This window comes from Tachypleus tridentatus, chromosome 1, assembly GCF_004210375.1.
Source record: "Tachypleus tridentatus isolate NWPU-2018 chromosome 1, ASM421037v1, whole genome shotgun sequence".
NCBI lineage: Eukaryota > Metazoa > Arthropoda > Merostomata > Xiphosura > Limulidae > Tachypleus > Tachypleus tridentatus.
In genome coordinates, this window is record NC_134825.1 from 119,631,035 (window position 1) to 119,648,221 (window position 17,187).

The following is a 17,187-nucleotide window of genomic DNA, read 5'->3' on the forward strand; positions in this document are numbered from 1 at the left end:
TAAGATTGTCTATTTCAGTAGTACGTTTAGTAAGTCCTTGGCTCAAAGGCTACCATGTTTACGCAAATTTAATGACTAGAGTTTTCTGATAGTTATTTCACAAGCAATTTAGCACACCAATTCTGAATAAGGCACATATGTATATGTATGCTTGTGGGTGTCTTTTCTTTCCAAGATTTGTTTAAACGTTAAAACACCATTAGTCGCTCTATCTAGTCATCTTTATTTGCTTCGACAATTTCTTAAATATGAAATATACAGAAGCTAAAAATATAATATCTTCGTCATCCATTCAACTGTGGGGTGATGCTTGAGTCTCCTTATAGAAATTTCGTGAGACATTAAACGCATGCATTACTTAATCAAATGCAAATATATATGCGTGTGTGTCTTTTGTTACTACATTTCGTTTATCTCATAAAAACCAAAATTCGACTTATTTATTCGATTTTAGTAGCTATAGCAACCTCTCAAGTGTCAAATATATTCTAGGCCAGAATGAAACATTGTATTAGCGTTAAAGTCTTGAACCTTAATATTATAATTACCAAGAGACTGTAAAACCCTAATGAATCACATTATTAGGGGGCTCTATATGTAAATCTTGGATATATAATATGATCTGTTTATTTTGAAGGATCTTTAACTAGTCCACGTAAATTTTTAGTTAAATCACTGCATGAAGATCATAGAACCTTCAGGTCCATATGAGGACACAATTTTTAACATTTCTGAAGTCTGGTTTCAGATTTTTTGATTTTGTACAGCTCTTTACATGTCTGATAAAATCTGACAAGCACGAATCGATTCTTTTCCATTTTAAAGGGTTGGTATGGCCACGTGATTAATTAGGGCGCTCGACTTGTAATTTGAGGGTCGCGGGTTCGCATCCCCATCGCGCCAAACATGCTCGCCTTTTCAGCCGTGGGGGCGTTATAACGTGACGGTCAATCCCACTCTTCGTTGGTAAAATAGTAGCTCAAGAGGTGGAGGTGGGTGGTGATGACTAGCTGCCTTTCCTCTAGTCTTACACTGCTAAATTAAGGACGACTACCGCAGATAGCTCTCGTGTAGCTTTGCGCGAAATACAAAAACAAACTGTTACGCTTTAAATCATCCATTTCGGTTCTTTTTTTCCTTTTCCTCAACCAGTCACCGGTGGTCTCTGAACACAATTATCTCTAATGAGAAACTTTATTCTTTTTACACTGCTAAACAAGGGAAAAAATATCCTTTTTAGAATCCCCTTTCGAGAATTTTTAGTTATTTTTTTAACCTTATTTGTATATGCGCGTGTGTTTCCTTATACCACAGCCACATCGGACTATCTACTGAGCTCACCGAGGGGAATAGAACCCCTGATTTTAACCTTGTAAATTTGTAGATTATCCGCTGTACTAGCGGAGGACGTCTTATTTAAAGAAAAAAAATTAACACTATTATTAGAACTGATTATAACCTTTAAGATCTCAATAAGATCACACTAGGGGGCGTAATATGAAAATATCTCAAATATGACCTGATTTATCAGTATGTTTGAGAAATTAAACCTGTTGTGATGTCCTTTTGAAAGAAAATTATGCGACATTTAGACTTTTATACTTAGGCCTTATTCAGGCATATCTGAACTACAAAAATGTCCATTATAATAGAGTTTCAAGTACTTTTTTATCTTAAGTTTCAATTACTAATATTATCAAGCATTCCAGGTGTTATTTATTTAAAGTTTTACGTTATAGATTTTGTATTAGCTAGTGACCATTTTTTGCATCTTTGTTCGTTAAGAATGACTATTTTAAAATAAATATATCCCAATAATAAATAAATTTCTAATCCTTGAACATGAGCGGATTTAACTTCTGTATAATATCTTAATGATAAGGTATTTCAGGGATCGCTGCATTTTATAGCATGCAATTTTCACAGCTTCTTGCGATATCAGTTGTTCTTACATTTTGCAACTTAACCCTAATTCTTCAATTTTATCAGTTGTTCTTGCGTCTTATAACCTAACCCTAATTCTTCAATTTTATCAGTCGTTCTTACGTTTTATAACCTAACCCTAATTTTTCAATTTTATCAGTTGTTCTTACGTTTTATAACCTAACCCTAATTCTTCAGTTTTATTAGTTGTTCTTACGTTTTATAATCTAAATGTAGTTGTTAAATTTTACCAATCACTCTTCATTTTTGTATCATTACTATAATTATATCATATTGATCGTTCTTACATTTTGTAAACTAAATCTAATTAAGTTTTATTCACTTCTCTAATAACTAAACACTAATTAGTAGTTGTATTTGTTTTATCCTGCATTTAAGCTGCTAAAGTCATGATGAGTTCCAAGCGTTTTCTATTCTATGTTACAGCTACTAATGGACTCGGCAGATAGCTCAATGTAGCTTTGCTCTAAAAAAACACACACACAGCTACTAATATTTATCAAGAGTTATTGTTTATCATGTGGTTTGGTTGTTAACATTATCAAGTATTTCAGGTATTTTTACACCTCACTTCGGTAGCTAATATCATCAAATGTTCCTGGTATTTTGTATTCTGCGTTACGACTGCTAATATAAAATATTTCCAGACTGTCAGTTGTTTCCAATTTAATAGTTCTTGAGGGTCACTTATCTTTTTTGGGTCAGCCTTTTGGTTGAAATTAGCCTTACGTAGTGCCTATCTTTAAATAGAGAACAGGACTTAATAGGCTATTTCTCCATGGATGGCTCGGCATGGCCAGGTGGGTTGAGGCGTGCGACTCATAATCTGAGGGTCGCGGGTTTGCATCCCCGTCGCGCCAAACATGCTCGCCCTTTCAGCCGTGGGGGCGTTATAATGTTACGATCAATCCCACTATTCGTTGGTAAAAGAATAGCCCAAGAGTTGGCGGTAGGTGGTGCTGACTAGCTGCCTTCCTTCTGGTCTTACACTGTTAAATTAGAAACGACTAGCACAGATAGCCCTCGAGGAGCTTGGTGCGAAATTCAAAAAACAAACAATTCTCCATGTACATAAATACAATGATTTTCACTTTATCTGTTGACAGGGTTTCTGCATTTTATTTCTTTAAGATACAAGGAGAGTATTTTTATACTTTGGGGTATGATAATGGAATTTTCATTTTACAGATTTATGAACTTTTGTCTTAATTTTCATTATAAATTCACTTTTATTTCTTCTTTCTCTTGTATGCTGTAAATCATGTCTTCTTTGTCAGTTATCATTAATGGTTGTTTAGTAATGATTATTACTGTGCGTTTAGGTGCATCCATAGTGTTAGAAACGTTCTATTTTTCAAAATAGGTAAGTTCGTGTGATTTGTTGATTGATTTTATTTAACACGTACATGTACGTATGGGTAATGTTACCAGTTCTGAGGTCTGTCTTCTGACGGATATGATTCACGATAATCTGGAACATTTTTTGTTTTATATGGTGATATTTTATCCTACCTTAGACTATAACTTTAGTAGGTATCTGAGTCAATCTTTGGTAAGAAGGACGTTGATAGATAATTTAACCCTTTCGCAAACTATTTATCGTTCTTTACATTAACGAAGGATTGTTTGTTTTTGAGTTTCGCGCAAAGTGACACGAGAGCTATTTGAACTAGGCGTCCCTAAGTTAGTAGTGTAAGACTAGAGGGAAGGCAGCTAGTCATCTCTACCCACCGCCAACTCTTGGCCTACTCTTTTACCAACGAATAGTTGGATTAACCGTTATATTATTACTCTCCTACGGTTGAAAGGGCGAACATGTTTGGCGTGACGGGGTTTCGAACTGTCAACACTCTGTTTGGTTTTTGGTTTGTTTTGAATTTCGCGCAAAGCTACAGAAATCTCTCATTTACCAGTGTAAGACTAGAGGAAATACAGTTAGTCATCACCACCATCCGAAAACTCTTGGGCTACTCTTTTACTGACGAATAGGGGGATTGATCGTCATATTATAACGCTCCCACGGCTGAAAGAGCGAGAATGTTTGGTGTGACGGGTATTCGAACCCGCGATCCTCGGAGTACGAGTGGAGTGCCTTAACAACTTGGCCATGCCGGAAATTTAAGCTTTACGGTTTTTATTTTCATTCTATAATAATGTTATGATGGTGCTGTACATCTTTCCATAATAAAGTTAATTAAGATATGTCAGTATTGTCTACGCCTGGAATAACAATACATCATATTCTGTTTCCGCTAATCTTGTGTTCATTAATAAAATCCAATAATAACAACACAAGTTTTCTAATAATAATTCAATGACTTAACTGTTCACATAATTTTAATATATTTTTCGAGTTAATTGGGTTTGTTTTTGAATTTATCGTCAAGCTGCTGAAGAGCTATCTGCGCTAGCCAACTCTAATTTTTGCAGTGCCAGAGAGGAGAGAAGGCAGTTAGCCATCAACACTGCCATTTTTCGGGCTACTCTTTTGACACCGAATAGTAAGATTGGCCAACACTGTATAACATCCACAGAGCTGAAAGAATAAGTATGTTCGGGTACACCTCTAACCCGCAGATTGCGAGCCGAGCGCCCTAATCGTCTTGACAGTCAGCTAATTTCAACAGATAAAGTTAAAATCAGAATTTGGCGAAGTTTTAGTTTTTTTAATAAATTAAATGTCCAGTAAAAAGTATTTGTTGGTTAAAATAAAAAAACAATGTTGATACGAAGTTTTCACTAAAACCAAGCGTAAAAAATATTTAAAATTACGAATAAAAGAACTATTTCAAAATCAAAATTTAATGTAGGATAAATAACACTCCCCTTTACTGTGTTCTACATTAAATATTGTGCTATATTTATATTGAAGCGTAAAAGGGGTTTATATGGACCGATAATTTACGTTTAAGAGTTACTAATTAAGGCCACGCATGGCCAGGTGGTTAAGGCGTTCGACTCGTAATCCGAGGGTCGTGGTTTCGAATCCCCGTCACACCAAACATGTGAGACCTTTCAGCTGTGGAGCGTTATAATGTGACGGTCAATCCCACTATTTGATGGTAAAAGAGTAGCCCAAAAGTTGTCGGTGGGTGGTGATGACTAGCTGTCTTTTCTCTCGTCTTACATTGCTAAATTAGGGATGACTAGCGCAGATAACCCCCGTGTATATTTTCGCGAAATCCAAAACAAACAAATATCCATGTTTCTATCTTTATGTAATATAATATTCTTCTCACTATCAAGTTATTGGTCACAGTAGGATATAAAAGTTTAATAAACCTATTTGTTTGTCTTTTGTTATCGAATTTCAAAGGAAGATCTAACGAAAATTTCATAGCAATTGTTTGTATATTAAAATATACTTCTATTAAGAAAGAAAAATGTGTGTATCAATGTTGTTGACAAATATCATAAAATTGATTCGTGTTGACATTCAATTAACTTTAATAATCAAATTCTAGTTTTCGTGCATTTAAAATCGTGATGCATAAAGTAGGTAATATAATAAATCGGGGAATCGTCCGAGAAAAACGTTAACATATAACAAGAAAAATCAGCGTATTCCTTGACACATTCTAAATACAAGTTCCCCATACCTTTATTTCAGAAATAATGTTGATATAATATTATTCTAAAAATATTATAACAATTCTGTGTGCTATTCATCTTCACCTTTATAGTTTCCTCTCAATGTATTTTTTTGACTGTCTAGTGAAGCCTTTAGATGTCAAAATCGTCACACCCAATAGACCTGTTTCTGCGGGCCGTCAGGTGGAGCTAATCTGCGAAACATGGGGTGCCAGGCCACCCGCTGAAATCACTTGGTGGAAAGGGGTGGATCGACTGACGTCTGTATCGGATATTTTGTCCCCAGATAATAACCTAACCGTCAGCACTGTCACATTTATCCCTGGAGCTAAGGATAATATGAAAAATGTTTCATGTAGAGCAGATAATTCTCTTCTAAAGGACAGTGTTGTATCTGATGTCCGCACTTTGGAAGTTTACTGTAAGTAAGGATATCATGTTGTTTTCGTAAATTCTTACTGTATTACATTATTTTTCTTGTTTTTTTAAGGCTAGTATCAATGCTTATTTTATTTAAAATGTAAAAAAATATTAGAACACAATATAATTTTTAGCCACAGCATAGCGACAGACCAAATGGCTTTGAGATTTTTTTTATGTTTGAAATAAAAACCTTTAACTCGTAGCTCTGTATCTCTTCACCGATGTGTGATTTAATTACAGTTTTCGGCCCAGCGTGGCCAGGTGTTTAAATTACACGCTGAGTATTTTGTTTGGTATTAATGACAAAGCTACACAATGGGCTACACGTAATCTGCCCAGTATGAGTACCGAAAAGCGGTTTGTAACGGTATCACTCTGCAGACATACCATTGTGCCACTGGAGAGCTGCACATTAAATGAAATATTCAATTTGTTTTGTTTTGAATTTCGCGCAAAGCTACACGAGGGCTATCAGCGCTAGCCGGCCCTAAGACTAGAGGAAAGACAGCTAGTCGTCACCACCCACCTCCAACTCTTCGGCTACTCTTTTACCATCAAATAGTGGGATTGATCGTAACGTTATAACGCCTCCACGGCTGAAAAAGCGAGTGTGTTTGGTGTGACGGAGATTCGAAACCGCGACACTTGGATTATGATTCGAGTATCCTAACCACCTTACCATGCCGGGCCTTATGAGGCAGAAATATAAACGAACGTTAAATGAAATTCGGTTTCGCTGATATGTTTAAATTATAACGTTGACAAAGACTAAACGAAATAGTTTCCTGATATTTTAAATAGTAATTACTAATAAAACTGTTTAGAATACGAGACTGAACTATTATTACCTGATTGTTTTGATGATTTTATACTAGGGGCCTAATTGTCTAAGTATGTAAAGTCGTAAGAAATATATTAAGATATCATAATAACATAATTATTCCTTTCGATATATATTCATGTAAACCATGAGCTATAACAATATCTTAGAATTACGAGAAAAAAATGAAAAAAATGTAAGCTTCATCTAGCTTTATAGGTCATTAATACTGTTAATGTCTTCTTCAATTCACAGACATGCCTCGAGTAATAATTATTCCACAAAATCGAACGAACCTCCACGATGTGATAAAAGGCAGTGAAATTTCACTGAAGTGTAAAGTTGACGCTAACCCGCCCAAACTTGACGTCTGGTGGCTTTTTAATGGATCAACAATACATTCAGATGCAAGGTTAGGGATAATTGTCACCGAGCAATCATTGACTGTTAAAAGTGTTCGAATAAGTCACAGAGGGAGATTTCAGTGCGTTGCTGCAAATAACGAGGGAGAAGGCTGGAGTGAAGAGGTGTCTTTGGGAGTGAACTGTGAGTTAAGTAGCTGTCAAAGAGTCCATCTTGAAACGTATTGATTATGCAACAATAACACCTTATCCTGAGCCATTTATAAAATAGCATTTTTTTCAGTTGTTATTGTAATTTCAGTCACATATTTTTGTAATTATATAATTACAATAATTATATAATTAATTTGAAAATTAATAATTAAAAGATCATTAATTTTAAAGTAACAAAGTACAGTACAGATGTTTCTTACTTTCGATGTTCCTGTCCTATTGCGAATTCGTGATAAACCTTCTTTTTTTCTTTAGAAATGCTTATATACAATAGTATTGTTTTCTAGGAAATAAGTCGCTGAGCTAACAATTGTATTTTCAGATCAGCCAGTGTGTAAGGAAGTCAGCTCTCGGGAGTATGCTGTTGTCATTGGATCGAGTGTTAGAGTGACATGTGAAGTCAATGCACAGCCCTCTGAAGTTCAGTTTCGTTGGTCGATCAGTAATAGTTTTGGTCTTCTATCTTTAAACACGTTTTCTCAAAACCAGACATCTAGTATGGCCATATTTTCACCACAGTCTGAAATGGATTATGGAACACTACTGTGTTGGGCGAAGAACAGAATTGGAGAACAAAAGAAACCATGTCAGTTCATTGTCACTCCGGGAGGTAACGGTCATTTCTATAATTGATACAAAATGTAACAATATCTCGTGATTGGCTCATCAATCCCAAATTATAAATTGATATATTTTGTTACAGAACAATCAACTAGTATATGGTTACATTCTATTAGCAATTATAAATTTTATTAAGTTTTTAGCTTATAGAGAGGCTATGTGGTTTTTCTCTAGTACAATATTATCAACTCATAACTCCGTCAACGTTAGACCGATTGGAGATATAATTACAGTTTTGAACCCAGAAGATTAAATCCTCTTTATTGATGCATTTGACCACAACCAAGGTCTTATAAATTAATTTACTCTAATCGTGCCTACAAGAAGTTCTGTTTGAGGGTAGTTTTGGTAAAGATCCTGATGAGTAATAAAATTTAATTGGGTATACGAGATACCCAAGTTTGGTATTGCTGACGCACAAAATGTAGCAAATAGAAAAGGAGATAAAGATCTGAAAGATTAATGTACGTACACATTGCCTGAAAGAATTTCAAAATCCGCGGCTATTGAAGATGCTTTCTTGTTTACTGATGTTAAAATTACTTAAAACAGGCTAAGTAAGACTCATCATTTCACAACTTAGAGTAAAATCGTCTTTGAGATTTACGTAGTTAAGTATATCTACTGCGATAACTCCTAAAATGTAAGGACGTTGAACGTCTTAAAGAAATTAATTTTACATAATTTTGGAATAGTCTGAATTTTAACGAGCTAATAATTCATAGTAAACAAAGGACTATAATTTTTACAGTCCTTGTTCACACGAATCAATCAGATCTTTATCTTTGTAGATAATGAACAATTATAACAGTTTCCAATATCAAGCTCAAAGAATGACTCGTATTTATTATGTACCGTTATTTCAAGTCGACTAAATATGTCGTCATAACTAACCCTAACAAGCTAGGAAGAATTTTCAATGTGATTTTTAAATTTTCATTTGCTTTACGATTAACGACTCACTGTTTACTCATTTGCACAGGGTTAAACAAATAAATAAGAGGGTTGATTAGAAACGTGAATGGTATTAACAAAGTATGCACATATATAAATCATTTTGATAAGCCTTAACAACTACAATAAAAACGATTTTGTAGCTTTTTAACGTCTTATGACTGATCAAAACGCGTTGTTTTTTTCATTATCGATTTTGATTGTTCTTTTTAACACAGTCCTTTCTTTTAATGGTAATACTGACTTAAGTGTTAAAGTATGTTTTGTACGAATATATGTCTATTCTGACTAAATTGTTCTTTCAAATTATATATCCAACATAAAGGATTAAATTAAGCCATAATTAGGCCTCATCTAGTCGTTTGGGACCTGAATGGATTGAAGTCCTTTAGGTGACCTGAAATAATGTATATATTTTTTTTCAAATGTTTTGTTTTTCCTTTAAGAGATATTAAATTCTCTGGAAACAGAGAAGTTATGAGTACGACTGGCTTTCAGTTTTATTGTTTCCTTGATATGAGCAGTGATCCGTTAAACGTGTTCACTTATAACTTTTCTTGTTCATTCCTGGAGCTCCTCCCGAGGCGCCAAAAAAGTGCCTGCTCATAAACCAAACGAGAGAAACATTTGTTGTTCGATGCTCTCCTGGTAGAGACGGGGGACTATCGCAACATTTTTTGGTTGAAGTATACAATAAAAGAAACAAAGACCTAGAAATGAATATTTCTGCATCAGACGCACCTTTCTTTCAAGTCCATTCGCTTACTCCTGGTACATCGTTTATAGTTTTTGTTTATTCTGTCAACGTGAGAGGCAAAAGTCCACCAAAGGTGCTTCAGGCGAGAACTCTGGACGCCCCCTCCGAATCTACAAAACAAGGTAATATTGCTTCTATATTAATTATGTATATCATATTAATAATAGTTTTACAATATTTTAAAAAATGGATTGAATAATTCAATAGCACTAAGTTGTTATATTTTCTAAAACATAAAATATTAATGAACCATGGCTAATATTTTCCACTGTTCTTGTAAGCAATCAGATATCTTAAGCTTCCACTTTTAGAGCATATTTATGAGTCCAGTTAAAAGTAACGCTTACTTTTCCTTGACTAATAGTATTGTTTTCATTCATTACGTTAACATATTACCCAAAGTTTAGGTTAGTTTACTGTCAAGCACGAAGTTACACAATGAGATACCTGTGCTACGCTCACTACGTGTCTCGAAACCCATTTATTAGCACTATAAGATCACAGACACTTCTCTGTGCCACTTGAGGCCCGAATATTATGACAATACAAGTATGAGTTATTAACACGTCAAAGAGCTTCAATTTTTTCAGTCAAAATCTTCCAGGTAAATGCCCTATATTATTCGAATCCCCATCACACAAATCGTGCTCGTTCTTTTAGCCGTGGGTGCGTTATAATGTAACGGTTAATCCCACTATTCGTTGATGAAAGAGTAGCCTTAAGAGTTGGCGGTGGGTGATGATGACTAGCTGCCTTCTCTCCAGCCTTACACACCTAAATTAGGGACGGTTGGCGTAGATAACCCTCGTTTAGATTTACGAGAAATAAAAACAAAACCAATACCAAACTTTATATTATTATACACTATTATACTAATTTATAAGACAACTTTACATAAGTACAGAAATCTCAAGATAGCCATACATTTACCACAACAAATTTGAGGTATATATATATATATACATATGTCATTACAATAACTTTACGTCTAAGTATCAATTCGGTTATTGCTTTTTACCAAAATCCTCTACACGTGCCATTGCAAAAAAAAAGAAAAACTTATATAAAGACAACACATACATTTATGCAGATTTCCCTTTTTTATAAAGAGGTAATTCCACAATGTATAATTGTTGCTAACTTATTATTAATTACATTTCAAAATTAACTATTATACACATCACTACTTATTCTGACTTAAGTATTTAAGAGCGTGCGGCCAGCTTTTAACTTGACTCTAATCCGTGTATGTTCAATCTGGTACAATACAACATATTTTAGTTTGGCCTAAAATATCTAATTTTCTTCATAAACCCTTATAAATAAACAAATTTTGCTATATTATCAACAAACAATTTTTGACGGTGATTAATACCATAATATTCTTACTTGTTCAATTTGTATGTTTTTCATTAAACTGAATTTCAAATTTTCTAACCATGATGAATTATTGTGTCTCTGTAAAACACGTATGATTGTTATCGAAGCATGTTATCTTTCTTTGCACATTAAGCAGTTTTAAACGTATGTTCTAATGTTCTAAATATACAAGTAACAAATCAGAAGATCCCGACAGATCAAATCAAAGTGTGGTTGCCCTTTAAGATGTGGATCTAACGAGAAACAATTTAAGTTATTTTAAACCGAGTAAATTCGAAATGAAACTGTAAATCCATAGTTCTCGAATGAAGAGACACTGTGTTACAGTATCTAAAACGTTTTTTTTTTAGTTCAGTTCGATTTAACTTAAGAAATTTCTTAAACTTACGGTTTCAAATAATTTTAGAAAAAAAACATCGCATATTTGTCTGAACTTATTCTGAACGTTAGTTGTGAAATTGAATTTAGTTTGATGTCAACTTACCTTTATTTGAATATTGATGAAAAAAACCGTGTGAACTTGAAGAACTTCGAACCGTATCTGCAATGAGTCACGAAATAATCAAAATCTACAAAAATGACATTAAAAGGTATTTAATTTCACACAGTAGCTTATTTTTTACACTTTTTGTATTTCCTCACGAAGCGAAGGACAATTTTATCCACTATTTAAGATTATTCATAGGTACATTGTAGCATAGGATATTGTTCAAAAACACAAACATAGATTACTAGGAGTTACCTTGCTGTCTTCAGTTTTCTTAATGGGAAAAAAATCAAGTATCCAAAACAACGAGTGCGACTTCAAGAAAGAAATAACCATCCCTCTAGAGTTCTGTTGTTTTTCGTTCTTTCAAGTGATACTTCAAATGCTAAGTAGTCCGTTTAGAATGAAATCAATGATGCACCGAATAAAGATAGTTCTCAAGGTATTTCCTCTATTATTTCCTGAAATTTTTATTCCGTACATTATACATTAAGTGCTAGCCCAGATATAAACGGAACACGGTGTGATTTTCTTGTCTACAGTCCTCATAAATTTGTTTCAGATTATCCAAATTTATCATCCTTTCTTCAACACACTGTGTCTCAGGAATAAAAATAAAATATGAAAAGATCTGAGAAATTATATGAATAGTGTTATTTATAATAATGTTTATACATATGTAAAGTTTTTTTCTCATTCAGTGTTATTTTTTTAAATAATATGCCCTTTATTTGTTCTGTTTTCGATAATTGCCCTAAATTTACCTGTGTTTGAGTCTTACTTTTGTGTTTAATCTTATTGGAAGTCTGTTAGTTCAGAGGGAATTTTCAACAGTTCTCTTTCCCCTCGATGGACTCAGCAGACAGCTCGATGTGGCATAAGAAAGCACGCACATACAACAGCTCCCTTAAATAACTTACTGATGCTGCAATTTGTATATTATTATACAAAATATTTAACCCTCTACAATAATGTCGAAGACCGTCGTACGAAATGTCGTAAAACAAAACCAAAGGACACTGGAAGATAAGCTAATATATCCATACGTATCCATTTCTGTACTATGTGAGTATGTTTTGAATTTTTCATTCAATGACTTGATGAGAAACTTCATTGCTGTAGAAGAGAATCGAAACATCTGACAAATTGTTTGTCTTAAATAAACGAGTATAGATGTGCGACAACCAGGACGGTATGTTTGGATATACACGTGCAACAACCAGAATATACCGTTTGGATACACACATGCAACAACCAGGACATACCGTTTGGATATACACGTGCAACAACAACCGTATACATTAATATGAGATGAAACTTTTTTTTAACCTGTTTAAGAGTTCAATTCACTACCAACTGTTAATGAGGCCACGCGCTTTGGGATTGTCTTGTAATAACATTAAATATACCGTTGGACTTCTACAGTGGAAAAACCGTACGCATCTTTCAGCATGAAAATACACCATAATACTACACGCAACGTACAGTCGATTAGCCCAGAATCACAAACTCGGTTTATTTTGACTTCTGTATAATGTTTTGGAATACCACCTGAGGGAGAGCTCAGAATCCAATTAGACATTCTGAGTTTGGTAAAGGCAATCTCTTTCCTTGGAAATTTTCCATCCATTGTGGTAAATGGTCGTAATAGTGTTGAAACTGGTTTAGTGTCAGAATTATGCCCATTTTGTATTACAATACCGTCTTAAAAGCAACACGTGGTGTTTTTCTTCATTAAGGTGTGATGGTAGTTATGTTGCTATATATTTATCAGATTAGTTCCCTTATTTCTAATATAATATGTGAATTGTAATGGTGTAATCCGAAACTTGACTCAAGTTTCAGCACTTTCAACTTTCACTGGGTTAATTTTCTGATATTTTGAGAAACGCAAAACCCATTATGATAATTACGTAAACACCAAAGAGCAAAAAGTGAAGGTATTTGAATAATGAGAAAATAATTTAACTAGGCGTATTTAAGTCGTTGTAAATTACCATGATTTCATGGTAATTGGTTTGTACAGCACTTTAGTTGCTTTGTACCTTCTCTAAGCGTCATGAATGTTGGAAGTAATATTTTTTGTTCATTATCTGCGCGATTATCTTCGCCTTTGTATCGCCAAAAATGTAATAACGAAACGTAAAAAAAGACAGGGAGAAATACAACGTCATATCGTTCGAAGACATTAGGTTTTACGATTTCTGCTCAGCATCGTATGAGGCCCAGCATGGCCAAGCGTGTCAGGACGTTCGACTCGTAACCGAGGGTCGCGGGTTTGAATCCCGGTTGCACTAAACATACTCGCCCCTCCCAGTCGTGGGGGCATTATAATGTGACGGTCAATCCCACTATTCGTTAGTAAAAGAGTAGCTCAAGAGTTGGCGGTGGGTGGTGATAACTAGCTGCCTTCCTTCAAGTCTTACAGTGCTAAATTAGGGACGGCTAGCGCAGATAGCCCTCGAGTAGCTTTGCGCAAAATTTAAATTCATTCAGCATCGTATGAAACAAAAGAGGTAGAATTATTAATTTATTCTTCTCTTAAGTTATGCTATATGCAAGAATGACAAAAGCAGTTCCTACTGCTTTAGTAAAAAAAGTAAATGTTTCATTTTTATAGTTCTTTTGTTGAAACAAAATCAGAAACAAAATTATGCGTGCTTAACCTACATATACCAATTATTTATTAATATTAACATTTGATAACAAACTGATTAAATTATAATGATGGGGTCAAAACCTTAATTTTGACAGGTTATTCGCTGTCGTGTGTTCGGGATTTATATATATATAGAGAGAGATATTTTCTCATAAAGCCCCAGGATTTTCTACCAGTGACAGAGTGTAGGCGTAAACCTCCGATTACCCGGCTAGTATTAATCCGTTTGTTTTTCAACTTTGATACAATTTAGTATTTAGATGTGTACTACTGCAAATACGTTACAATCACGCTGTATTTACACTTAGCGTTCTTTACTTATGCAATAACTTGATATGTGTTTTAGTTATTCCTATCAAAAATTAACTAATAAAAACAGAATAAATTATTGTTTATCAGTGGTGATCACAAACCATAAAATTAGAAAAAGGTTTTGTTTCTTACTGGCTGCATGCAACTTTCTTCATTTCTTTATTCTATCTCTCTTACACACGTATCTTTCTGTATTATTTTGTTTCTGTTGCAAGTCTGTCTTTCAGTCCGTTCCTAATTTAGCAGTGTAAGACTAGAGGAAAGACAGCTAGTCATCACCACCCACCGCTAACTCTTAGGCTACTCTTTTACCAACGACTAGTGGGATTGACCGTCACATAATAACGCCCCAACGGTTGAAAAGACAAGTATGTTCGATGTGACGGGGATTCGAACCCGCGAACCTGTTTGTTTGTTTGTTTTTGAATTTCGCACAAAGCTACTCGAGGGCTATCTGTGCTAGCCGTCCCTAATTTAGCAGTGTAAGAGTAGAGGGAAGGCAGCTAGTCATCACCACCCACCGCCAACTCTTGGGCTACTCTTTTACCAACGAATAGTGGGATTGACCGTCATATTATAACGCCTCCACGGCTGAAAAGACAAGTATGTTTGATGTGACGGAAATTCGAACCCGCGAACCTCGGATAACGAACGAGTCGAGCGCTTCAATATGTGGTAATGCCTTATAGAATGATTTTAGATTTTTCAAGTATAAGCTTTTAACTTACATCTCCGTTTTTAGATTACGACCCTCGGATTACGAGTCGAATGCCTTAATCACCTGGCCATGCTGCGCCAAAAATGCAAGAGCTGCTCACTGACTAGTGACAATTATAGCTCACATTCTACATCAGTAATACACTTCATATACTGTTCATCATATTTTGTAGGACATAATGTCCTTGTTCAGGCGCTTGTCTGCCTTTCATGTATCAAGAATATTGTAAAAAAAAACATCTTCTCAAAACATCAATTTTTTTGCATACAAAATTCACCATAGAATAAGAAAATTTTAACTTATCTAAGATTCTCATAGAAAATAGTAAATATAGCTTCAGCGCTGTGTTAGAACAATATGTGATAACTTTGTATCCAAGTTCTATTATTTTATTAATAGTTATGAATAAACGTGAAACATAAACATCCTTTCTGTTTCAAAATTAAGTAGAATGTATAATATTGTAACAGTTATTAAAAACTAAACTTTATTGGGTGTTACGTTATTTTTACATCTTGTTTATCTGGTTCTACTTTATCCATAGCGATCTATCTTTATCACGGGCTTATAAAAACTCCATCTTTTGCGAAACTCTTACCTATGTATTAATTTTATAAGAATGCAATTTCATTCCAACCAACTATAACGTAAAAATTTAACTTAACAATATAGAAATTTTAGTTGGGGTAGTTGAAACGACTTACAAATAATTTGGCTAACCTTATGGAACATTGTTAACTCACAATATTTGAAACTGTCGAGAACTTCTAATATAAATCCCCAAAGTTCACATTATAGATACGACATTGTGGTATACGTAACTTGAAAATATTCTTGTTTGTCTCCTGAAACACTGTTTGGAAGATAACGCTATTAAAAATAAGTTTATTTTTACAACAAAATCCATTATAAGCCACCAGAGAGCAACATGCAACAAATTTAATATTATATATTTATTTTTATATTTATATTTGTTTCATATTAATATATATATATATATATATATATAAACAATAGTAGACTTTCTAAGACATGTTTAGGTTTGTAAGTAATTTATAGCCTCATCTGCGAATAACAAACACTCGCTACGATTTATTAATATTGTTTTTACAACAACGAGTACCTCCGACAATATTAACTGTAAAATTACTGCTAATTTACACAAGCAATATAATACTTTACCGTTTAATCATACAGATAAAAACAAACAAACTGAATTTAACCTCTTGGAACCACAATAAATTAAATAAAGTTTCCTCTGTTGAATATGGAATCACTTATCTATAGCTACGCTAAACACTTTACAGCTAATGAAGTTTAAGAGATAATTTATCCAATATAAAAAGCTTGTATGACACTGCTATAAAATATTATGCTTATTTGACATAGCAGAATGTTAAATAGTTAGCACTTTTAACACAATATTAGTAAATTCAAAATAGATGTTTATTGTTTGTTTTTGAATTTCGCACAAAGCTACTCGAGGACTATCTGCGCTAGCCGTCCCTAATTTAGCAGTGTAAGACTAGAGGGAAAGCAGCTAGTCTTCACCACCCACCGCCAACATTTGGGCTACTCTTTTACCAACTAATAGTGGGATTGACCGTCACATTATAATACCTTCACTGCCGAAAGGGCGAGCATGTTTGGTGCGATCGGGATTCGAACCTGTGACCCTCTTATTACGAGTCGAACGCCTTAACCCACCTGGCCATGACGGGCCTATTTATTGTTTAATGTATGATGTATACTGAAGTAATTATTTTTAATATTTTATCCATGCCCTATGCGTTTTCTTCAAAATTTATAAAACGGTTTTCAACATCCACTGTTTGAGTGAGAATTATATATTCTCTTGTATAATTAACCTAATGTTTCATATTTTGCGGTAACAACATCTGTAGTAGATACGAGAACAATTCTTTGATCACGCAAATTATTAACCC

The 17,187-nt window shown here is 34.1% G+C and overlaps 1 protein-coding gene across 3 annotated transcripts in view; it reads left to right on the forward strand.

Moving 5' to 3' along the window:
* Positions 1-17,187, forward strand: part of LOC143222461 (synaptogenesis protein syg-2-like) — a 131,633-nt gene that overhangs the window by 97,009 nt on the left and 17,437 nt on the right. For all 3 annotated transcript variants that reach the window (XM_076449017.1, XM_076449035.1, XM_076449026.1), the window contains 4 exons: positions 5,660-5,956; positions 7,034-7,324; positions 7,676-7,963; positions 9,502-9,807. In XM_076449017.1, coding sequence (XP_076305132.1) covers positions 5,660-5,956; positions 7,034-7,324; positions 7,676-7,963; positions 9,502-9,807 — 1,182 coding nt within the window. The remainder of the gene's footprint in view (positions 1-5,659; positions 5,957-7,033; positions 7,325-7,675; positions 7,964-9,501; positions 9,808-17,187) is intronic.